The 10,986-nt window shown below is 46.7% G+C and overlaps 1 protein-coding gene across 2 annotated transcripts in view; it reads left to right on the top strand.

Annotated features, from left to right (window-relative positions):
• Positions 1-9,125, top strand: part of LOC8043963 — a 44,376-nt gene extending 35,251 nt beyond the window's left edge. Inside the window, exons 5-9 of one of the 2 annotated variants that reach the window (XR_003916495.3) lie at positions 1,137-1,212; positions 4,996-5,068; positions 5,927-6,049; positions 7,714-7,876; positions 9,071-9,125. Coding sequence is in view for 1 of the 2 variants with exons in the window: in XM_002416472.5 (XP_002416517.3) it covers positions 1,137-1,212; positions 4,996-5,068; positions 5,927-6,049; positions 7,714-7,815 (374 nt within the window). In the remaining variant the exon portion in view is untranslated. Of the gene's footprint in view, positions 1-1,136; positions 1,213-4,995; positions 5,069-5,926; positions 6,050-7,713; positions 7,975-9,070 lie in introns of those variants that run through there. The other variant, XM_002416472.5, reaches the window with a different exon arrangement.
• Positions 9,126-10,986: the final 1,861 nt, after the last annotated feature.

Below are 10,986 nucleotides of genomic sequence, written 5' to 3' on the forward strand. Positions count from 1 at the left end.
GGTAGCGTCATCCTTCGAAGCAGCGACTGCGTGATGGTGCAGGTTTTAGGAAGCGAATGGTGGAGCACAGCAGAGGACTGAATTGAATGGCGCCATTTTGTTCCAGCGAAATGTGCTTTGTCATTTGTATTGGTTGTCGTCACGTATAAGAAGAAGTGACTTTTCGAGAGGACTACGTCGAAGAGAGTGTCGCACTATTTCCTTTGCGGTTGCCTCGTGCACGTAGAACGGACGTCTTGAACCCTCCAAAGGCACTTGTCGTTAAGTCCAGTCGCTCTATACTCGGTGACAGGTTAAGAGAAGCTTTTTGGCTGGGGAGGAGGTAGCAGACAGAATGCTGAAGAGAGGAGGAGGTTTCCTCCTCTCCAGTGTTCTGTCTGCTTCCCCCGCCCCTGCTCTCCCTCGAAAGCTTTTCCTAACCTGTAACTGACTCTAGTCACTGACAAGGTGAGAGGAAGGAGCTCTGGTCGGCCTGCCTCTGGGGCCAGCTTCCCGCCCGCGGCAAAGCTCGGGCGTCTCGGGCACCTCGAGTGCTTGGCCGAGGGACGGCGGAAGACGGGGAGCACCCGCCCAGCGTCCGAAAAACGCGCCCTGCCCTCCTCAGTTTGCCGGCAGCCGCATTGGCGCACGTTCATCGTCATCTTCGCAAATTAACGATCGGCACCAATGCACATTCATTATCATTGGCAGCACATATTCACGATCACCTTTTAAGCATATTCGTCGTCGGCAGCACAAAGTCACGATTGTCTTTTATGCGTATTCGTCGTAATCGGCACACCTTCGTGTCCAGTCTGGATGAGCATTGTGCCAGCGTGCGGTCATGTATCGCTACCACGTGGTGCACGTTAAAGACCCCAAACTAACGATTGTACCGCACTGGCTAAATTTCTCATCTACGGCTGAGAGACTCGTCGAGGCAGGCTAACTTCCGGCTGTATAAAAATGCGTACGACGCAATTGATGTTTATCGCGTATTCATATTCATGATCACCTTTTACGCATATTCGTCATCCTGGGCACATATTTATACTAATGATCATCTTTTATGCATATTTGTCACCATCAATACATATTCACGATCATCTCTGCACGTTCATCGTCATCATTGGCGCGCATCATCATTTGGCTCCCAGGCAAGGCCCAGGGAGAGGTCCTGCAGGCTGCAGCAAAGGAGGGCATCCCCAAGGACTACGCTCCTCTCTGCCTCAGGTACTCCACTTCCGTTCGGCCAAAGTTTCGCCGCACTGCGCCTCTCCTCCCCCTGGATGAGGAGCGCCCCCGCTGTTTAGCATTTTTGTCGGCGGAGCAGATGCCACCGGAAGCCGGCACGCTTCTCGGCGTGCCGGCTTTAAACAAATAAGGTGCTCAAGACGAAAGGACGGCTCGTCGGGTGGTGTTGCGCAGTCAACTTCCACGACGGTGCCCTAAGCGTGATGAGAACCTCTCGCCAAGCTTCGTTAATTTCTTGGGAGGTGGTATCGGAATGATCGCGGTCAAGAATGGACGAAGGCCGTGGAAAGGACGCAGTGAATCGTTGTTTCCTCGTCTTTTCGCGCGATTCGGGAATGCAGCTAGTACGTGTGCCGCTCGGTGCACGACGAGAGCTAGGATTCTCTGCGTCGTCTTACATCTCGTATCTTTCGCAGCTTACGCACTTTGTTCCGTAAGCATCGGGAAACAAACTTGTCGTAGGCTCGGTAAGCTCTCGTTTCACGAGTTATCTTTAGAATGGCTATGCACGCAGGGGCTCCTTTTGTCGGGAGCCACATGGATCTGCCGAAGAGATTAAAGAAACGCGGCAGTGCAACGGCGCTCATTGGGAACAGTTTGGCACTGGTGGCTGTACCCCATTTTTTATGTTATTAAAGAAATGTAGTTAGCATATATCGGCCATGATTACTTTCTAGGCATGAACAATTAGTGGATTTTGAGTTAGAAGCGAATACTAGCGTTTTGGGTCGAATATTTTCAAATAGAATGTCGAACAGTTTCTCTCAGCCTTTTACTACTGCACCCTGCTTAAAGGGCCCCTGAAAAAAAAAGTTGTGTTTTTTTTAAACACTCTGGGTGGGACGCGCGTGTCAAAAAATAAATTTTACTAAAGAAAAAAAAATGTTTTTAGTGCATTGACGACGCGATTTAGTCGGCAGTCCCCTCCTTTCCACTTGTTTTCTCTCCCGTCATTTCGAGCGCATGGAGGAGAGGTGGATCGGCTTTGCCCTCACGACCGAGATGGTCATTCTGGAATGACCAGTGATGTCATGGATTTCGTGCACAGAATTTCAAATAAATCTCTCGCAGTCACTATTGCTCTAAAAATTTTTTTTTTTTGCGTAATTTTTTGGCACGCGTGCTCCTTATTAGGCTGTATAGAAAAAACTTTTTTTCTTCTTTTCAGGGGCTCTTTAAACAGAAACGCAGCTCAACTCACGAAGGTTGTTCCTAATCTTCCACCTGTCCATTAGTACGCTCAGTGAATTCCGGTCCAGCTATATTTATGGACTGTGGACTCGGACAGTCCAATACGCACATTGGGTCGCAAATAAACGACGCATCTGACATAAAATTATACCCGCAGAGGTGCCCAGTTACCTAATATAAGGTATTTGTAAATCTTCCTGTATGCAAATATCCTTTCTTCAATCTTTAATATGAAAAGAAAAGATCACCAATGATAAGTGCAGGTTGTCAGGGCATTTCTGCCTAACGTAAAGTTGCATAATAGCCAGAGTTCAATTTTGAAATTTTTACTGCAATATCAACAATAAAAAGTTTCCATTTTTTTTTCTTCTAAATACACCAGGCACACATTATTCCTTTTTGAAAGCTTCTTTTAGTAAGCGTGGGACTGTAATATCCCCACTTTTCCAAGAATTCATTGCGGCCCCGTTGAGCATACTTCTTACCGAGCACCGGGGCGCTGCAGAAAAGCAACTCCCGCAGAAGCGAGCATCGTGGGTCTTGCCTCTCCACAGTGCATATGCGCTCCAAGTTCACCCGATAAGGCTTACCCGACACAATCGACGCTTAAAAGAATATGAATATTCGTCTCGAAGCGAACGTCGGCACGATCCTGTTACTTTCCGAGGATTTCTAGAACTGATTTTTGCCTTCTGTTGTCTGGCGACACTGTCAGAAGGGGACGTGCATCCAGTCATATGGTGTCAGTCTCACTCTTGCGACTCAAAAATGAAATACTACGGGGGGTGTAAAATTGGGAGTGGTTACTAGTAATGGCACTACTTGAGAAAGTAACCCAACTACGCTTTTGTTATCACCACGTGAAAAGAGTGACCGAACGACTTCAAAGTTGTTTGGAAACGTATATTTAATTAGTTCTAACAAGGAGGCAGTAGACGTGGAGAGGCCATGACGTTGACGTCGGCCCCGTAGCTCCCGTAAGCCGTGCCCTCTCGACGCTCGCCCCTTTCGCGCGCTTTCTCACTCTTTCCTCGACAAAACGAAACAAACCTCCTTGTAGATATGAGCGTTCCCCCGACGTTCGCGGTTGTTGACGGTTTATAGCGGTGCTCAAAGGGTGCGAGCATGTGTGCGTTCGGTTCTGATCGTATTTGCTGGAAACTGTGATTATCGATAGTCGTCGTCAGGTTCTCGGTGAACGGAGCGAGGCAGAGAGTTGATGCTGCGCTGTTGGACACTCGCGCAAAGCATGATCGCGAAATATACGATGCATTGAAATAGTGTGTTTTGTCTCTACCAGCCATGGACCCAAAATCGCTGCTTCATGTAGTTACAAACTTGCAGAGTGGAAGCCAATTGGCTTAGAACGGCGAAGGGAGGAATGATACTTTTGATTTCAGTTCCTAGGCTAGGTGGCGCAAGCTACCGCCCATTATAAAGGGTACAGTCGTTAGCATCCATCCATGCACTCAGCAGCTAGCAGGAGTTTGTTCTTTCGGCTGTAAAATTTGTTTCCAACTGATTACAAGAAGTTTAAGGGTTTCAGATGAATGCTCTGGAAGCTTGCTTCAGCCCTTCGTGCAGCAGCACAAGACACACACGCGGCATACTCTGTTTTTAGACCGCCTGCTCAGTGTTCAAGCGTGCCTGCCAGTGACGTCGCAGCACTGAAAAGCGCGGGTAGATTTGAACGTTGGTTTTGGCATAGCTTTCATTTGCCGATTTCACAATGGCTCTCGTAAATTTAGAGATACAGGCTGAAAAAGTTAAAGTTCCAGGCTTCAAACAATATACATAAATAGCTCAGGTAGTTTACAAATCGACGGAGTACCCCTTTAAAAACATAATTTCTGGATGTCAGAATTAGAAGTCAAATTGGACGTTTAGTGTTTAAACAGCGTAAGGCCGGTCTGCCAGGATGGTGCAACTCTGGTTTACACTGCAGATGAGCAATCTTGCCAGTACAGTCCAACTGCTAACCTGGGGTCTTTAACATGCACCGCGCAGTAGTGATACACGGCCACACGCCGCTACGGTGCTCTTTCAGATCGAAACGGGCAGGGGTGGGGCAGGATCCCTCGGTTCTGCAGCGCGAGCTTTTGCTCCACGTGCGTCGAGCTGGGTGTGCGCCTCAGCCCACTGGACCACCAATTCTCCCTGGATGTCGTTGTTAAACTGAACACCGTAATTACTTCGGAAGCTTTTAAACCTTTTAAATATCTTGGCCCTTCTTATGACACTGCACCCAATCAAAAGATGCCACTAGAGCTGGTTTTGCGAAGCAGCAACATTTCTATATTCTAGAAAATATTTCTTTCTATTTATTCCCGTTTGCCCGATCCCATTCGCGATGCAAAAATGAAACTAGAAATGGATTGTTTTATTTTCAGTTGGGTTTGATGTTTTGAATGCTGGAATTGCAATGCCATTGCGTTGCAAAGTATGAAGCAAACACTGGAGAGGATGTCGCCTCCTCTCCAGTGTCCGCTCTGCTAAAGTGGAGAGCGGTAGGAGAAGCTTCTCCCAATCTCTTATTAACTGTCCCAAACTATAGAGACGATTATCTTTCAGACGAATTTTGCAGGAGTCTAAAGCCAACACCGAGGCGATGATTGGTCTCATCCACTGCCTCGTCTCCAAGAGGGTAAGTGTCCATCGTCTTTTAGTTTGGGGCAACTAGCTATTGCTGGTTTTTGTAGAGAGCAGTTTCGCTAAAATAACTTTTAAAACGTTACGAATTGGTAGGCGTATTCACTCGCGTGCAAGTCTGTCTCTGTACGAACAAAGCTCGATCGTCTATGCTTTCTCACACAATAGATAGAGAACCAGTTGGCTCTCTTTGCTAAAAGACACGAATAAGGAGACACCTGTAACAAATGGACTAAAGGTAGTAGCAGCCAGTGGTTTGATTTTTCTCTAAGTGAGAGTGAGAGTGTTCTCTGCTGCTGATTGGACACAGTACCCTGCTTGCGTGTAATCAACCGGCAAGACATTTTTGACCCTTTTGCGAGTTCACAATTGGGCAATCTTTTGGTGGGAATGTCCTACAAACATACAAACAGCAAGCAATCACGTCAAAGGTCTTTTTTGGCCTTTAATTTGCTCATTCTTTGTACTCCTTCATCCACCTGTCGATGTCAGCTTGTGCACGGTAGCAGAGCAACTTGAGATTTGCAGACGAAGCGTGGGCTGCCACTGACCTCCAACAATAAATAGCGGACGATCGCGATTTCAGACTTTGTTCGATCTCGCCCTGCCGTGGCGCTCGGTTCGTAGCAGACGTGCAACATTTTTTCTGGTCTGTTAGCAGACAACAAACTGCATTATTTCCGTCTGCAAATCACGCCTTGTAGGGGACAAACTTTTCGCTCGCATCAGCAAATGAACCGTTTGCGAGAGACAAACCTCCGCAAGAGGCTCTCACAGTGACCAGAATCAGGCCGCCGAATCTATAACTGGGCGTGTTAGAGTTTCTTGCATTGCTTGGACGTCTCGGTCTCAGGGTCCCCTGGAGGGTGTGCTCCCAGAGCTTGTGGGCTGGCTGCTGGCTGCGAAGGAGGAGCACAGTGGAGACGCCAGGTTTGCAAAGCTGCTCGTGGATTTCCTGAGCATCTGCGGACCTCAGGTGGGTCTGCCCAGCCGCGCAAGTTTGCTCGCTCACCTCGCTGCACGTAGCGTATGTAGCAGGCATCAGAGAGGTTTAGGGGACCGTTTTCGCACAAACGAAACGATGCAATTGGCTCTCCGGTATGGACTGCGCATGGTCGAGGTCACTGCTGCTTCACTGTAGTCCAGTTTCCGAACCAGAATCTGGGATAGTGTGGTCAGAGTGGCCGACATCAGAAACATCTTGACTCGTTTATAGAACGACTCTTTCGTTGTGAATGAAACGTGAATGAAAGTATTGGCAGTTGTGCCTGGAAGAAATGTCATGGCAATGGTGAGAACCGAGTCGAATGCGCGAAAAATAAAACAAAAAAAACGAAACGTGAAGAAGGCACCAACAGTTTTTTTAGAACATTTTGTAAGTTTTTCTCGCCTAATAAAGCCAATTTGAACCCGTCGTCAAAAAGTTCTAGCGCCATGATTGCTGCGAAGATCCTCTGCTCCTCTAGCAGACAAACTGTTCAGTCACGAAAATAATTCCTGGAGAAAGGGAACGAGGGGGACAAAGGACAAACACAGCTAGGTGACTGGTGCGCGACCGAAAAAATCTGCCTGGTGCTGGTATCGAACCAGGGACCTCTCCATTTCCAGTGGAGGATTCTACCAACTGAGATAACCAGGAGTTAGGCGTCAGTAGAGCTCAGTTGGTAGAGCGCTCCACTGTAAATGAAGAGGTCCCTGGTTCGATACCAGCACCAGGCTGATTTTTTCGGTCGCACACCAGTCACCTAGCTGTGCATGGAGATTTGTGTTTGTCCTTAGTCATTCTTGTTCAGTCACGGTCAACCACCGCCATATTTAGCGCTCCCATTCTAGCAAAACAAGACAAAACATGGTTAGTTCCCCAAATCTGGCTTCAGGCTATTTGTGAAAAGGGAAATGATTTTCTTTCAGTTCTGTGAAATTACCGAGCACTCCTCTTCCCAAGAAACAACATGCCCCTTCTTTACCCACCTTACGAAGCCATTGCACATTTCCGTTGTCAGGGGGCGCGACGACGGCGATGCTTGCCTTTTTTCCTGCTTTTTTTCTGGAACTTCTACGCCTAACTGCCAGGGTCGCGACATCCGACAGCATGGCACTCTGGCTTTTTGGCCGTCATTTGTTGCCACTTCGGTACCAGCTTCAATGATTTTTAGTGCGGTAGGACGCTACACACCGTACTTGCACTAACCTTGTAAGGCGTCTGCTCTGTTTGATGTGCCCACCTGTCTGGGGTTTCGAGATTTTATATTCACAGGAAACTAGCTGAAAACGAATATGTCTTTTCTGAGGAGGAGACAGTGAGCTGTACTGGTTGCCACACTTTGAAAATCGGGGTCGTTTTTGCTGCTTAATTCGGCAGATACCTCGTAACGTTTTCAGGTCCGACGTTGTACCGGACAGGCATCGCGGATTGTATAAACTATTTGTGTAATGAAAGCCACAATGTAATTGCAGCGGGGTTAGTAATTTGCTCAGCATTATTAGCGGCACATAGACGAACGGCATCACCTATCATTTGGATGTTATTTTACAAGACCCGTGTAGAGGTTTGTCAATTTTGCTCGAGCATAAATGTTTCCCAGATGAGTTTTGGCTGACGTGCATTGAGTAGAATATAGTTCTCCCGTTTCTTCGCAGATGTCTCCGGACCAGCTGGAGAGCATGTCCGGTGTCGTCAGTGCTAATCGAACGTTTCTTAAGAAGCCCATTGAAAATGTGTTCCGTAAACTCGCAAGTTGACCGCCGAGAAGCAGAGGTCTGATCTGTGATTGGAGCGGCCAATGTTCAACTGGGCTCAAAGGTGTCTTCATCACGGTTCTTGTGCAAGGGATGCATGCTGCTAGTGTCCCATCTGAACTGCATTTTGGTTGTAAATATAAGCGAAATATTTTGAGGTGACTGTATTTTTGTGTACCTTGATGATCCAGCTGGATCCGGCTAAGACCAGTTACATAATCCAGCTGCATGCGGACTGATTTTCACCTAGGCTAGTGTACTCTGGAAATAAGAGAGAAAAACAATGTCTACTATAATTTGGTAAAAGAAAGTTGTATTTCGTGCAATCAATGCAGACTCATGAAATCAATTGTGTTATACGACGGGAGAACAGCATGTGGAATTGATGTAACTATAGCTGTGCTTAGTTACGTCTATTTACAGTATGTGTTCCTCGAAGACCTTGCATGAACCCTGAAGTGAGAGGAAGATGGGATAGAGGAACACTGCACTCCAAATGCAGCTAAAATTTTGTCCCACAAAGACGTGATGGTCAAGTAGAAGGACGTACACCACTAAGCACTCCTTCGAGTGGTTTAATTTCTGCAACTGGTTTAATTTCGCGAAAGACGTATGTACCTTGATAACAAAACACTTCATCCGATCTTTACCACCCAATGTTTTATCCCTTTTCCTTTTTGAAACCCCGAACAGTCGCAAATAGGACAACTCGGGATCAAACCAGCTTATCGAAGGAGCACTGACACGTGCCTTCGTTGCACTAGGGTATAAAAAGATGCTTCCGTTATATCTCTTGTCTTCTTGTTTCTGTTTTTTGCTACGATAACTGCGTCGTCAATAATAGTGTACACATTTGCATCTACTACAGTACATCGCAATATTATCCGAGGGGGCCGATCGTACCGACGGGGTGTGTTTCCTCAGCCTTTCATTAACAGTGATGCGATTGCTGCGCCAATTGCGCCAAACTGCGCCAAGTGGCTAACCCTGCTACATCCCGCTACACTTTGCCAAAATATGGGTAACCTGCACCGAGCCTGCGCCAAAATCCCATTTTGGTCGCCTTTCAAAACCGGAACTAAACTCAGTACATACTGTAGTTGAGCATGCGTGTGTTATGTGGCACAAGCGGCCCCCCGGCGCAAAGTACCCCGCATTAATCGTCCATCCGGTCTTGCATGCCTTTTCCGCCTGTCTCGCGTTTTGCGCTCTCGTCTTCTCGTAAATCTCGTCTGACGTCTTTTTTATTTATTTATAGACGGGGGTTTCTACGGACACTCGGAACCCAGCGTGCCGGGTACCAGCCGTGCCGTGAAACAAAACCACGTTTTTGCGCGGTGGGAGTTATTTTCTGAGCTGAAGCACTCACTCCTTAAAGCACTGGCCGCGGGAAAACTATATTTGGTTCCTGCCTTCCAGTCACCGTGGTCCTGCGACGTCGGGTGTTGCCAACCCCATGTCGCTGCAGATATGGTGCTTTCTAAAATGAAACTAAGTAAAGCCGCACGTTCATCAACGTTCGTGTTCTCGTTTAATTATCGTACGTTACTACAAAAATTCCTCTCTAACTCGAAGACCGCTCTGTCAAAGTATCGATTATTTAGATTCCTCTCGGTGGGCCTCCTTTCGAGAGGGACCTCGGCACGTGAAAATTCTGCCGTGAAAGAAAGTTGGTGAAGGGAAGTGAGCTAAAGCAATGAAGGCAATGTCTGCACGCTGAACCCGCGCAGCACTTGTTTGTCTGGAGTTCAGTCATTGCACAAAGCGCTCCCAGAACTTTCTGACCCTGGCCCGTGATGTCTTGCATCAATGCACTCAGGTTCTTTATTTTTGTGTGTGTGTGTGTGTTTAGCTTTTCAGGGTTTAAACAAGGAAAACTCATAAGCGATTGGGGGGTAAACATTGAATGGTGTATCTTGTTGTCACGGCATGTATGTTTTCTTTGAAATTAAACCACTCGAAGGTAGTGCTCTGTGATGTATGTCCTTCTTCTACTCGTCCTTCATGTTTTTTAGTAGGCATGGGCGAATAGAGGATTTTCGGTCCGAATCGAATTCGAAGTGAATAGTGATTTTGGCCAAATAATTTCGAATTGAATAGTTCAAATAGTACAAGCAACAAATACCACAAGATACGTTTAAACTACAGTTTTATATTTTCCCTTATTTGGTGTTAGAAGTACCGTAATTGTTAATTTCAATTGTATTGAATTTGGGAGCACGAAATGGTTGGAAGCTTGCGACACCTGACCAGAAATCCGAGCCAGAGCAAGTCAAGCTCGTTTATATCGAACTCTCAAAAAAACGTCTACCAGTTCGATATAGCGGGTAATTCGATATACAAGTTTTAATGAATTTGACTCAAAAATCGACTTTCTGCTGAAATATTACACAATGAAGTAGTCTTGCATCTTTTGTTGCTTTTTCTTCGTTGCGTCCGCTCTAATGATATTTTTCTACGCTATCGACTGACTCCAAAATGCTGGGGCCGCTGTCTTCTATATTCGCGCTTCAGCGCCGAACTGTGCCGAGAGTGCGCCCGAGCAGGAGCACCTTCTCCGGCAGAGCCCCGTTTTGCTCTGTAAGTTGGCTTTCCCCTTAAGACACGTGACAAGTAACGTCCCTGGTAGTGAAGAAACATCGAGGGACTTTAGTGGCAAGCTGCCCTTTTTTCTTCTTTCTTTCTTTTTTGGGCGGTTGCGTTAATCGCTTGGAAGAAAAAAGGATATTCTCTTTTGCGGAGGGAGCGGGGAGAGGGAGCACGGAGCACCCTCTCTCCGCTCCCTCCGCAAAAGATATTTTTTTCTGTTCTTCCAAACAATCGACGCCCGTAAAAGAAAAAGAAAAAAAGAAGAAAAAAAGCTGGCGTGCTTTGCAAGCTGGCTTTTCCCCAATGCGGCCGCTCGCGCTGGGGGAAAGCCAGCTTGCAGAGCAAAAGGGCGCTCTTGGCAGTTTGCTATATCGGTAGCGGCTGCTATTTTTGTTCGATGTAACCATAGTTTTTGCTATATACTATCACTGTAACATTACTGTGCACAAAAATTGTTCGATATAAGGAATAATTCGATGTAAACGGGTTCGATATAGTCGGGTTTACGTATTTAGAAAGGTTGAATAATTCTATATTGTCGAATAATTCTATATTGTCGAATACTTAAATTCGATTCGAAGCGAA

Source organism: Ixodes scapularis, unplaced genomic scaffold (genome assembly GCF_016920785.2).
Source record: "Ixodes scapularis isolate PalLabHiFi unplaced genomic scaffold, ASM1692078v2 PGA_scaffold7__128_contigs__length_106722199, whole genome shotgun sequence".
Taxonomy (NCBI): domain Eukaryota; kingdom Metazoa; phylum Arthropoda; class Arachnida; order Ixodida; family Ixodidae; genus Ixodes; species Ixodes scapularis.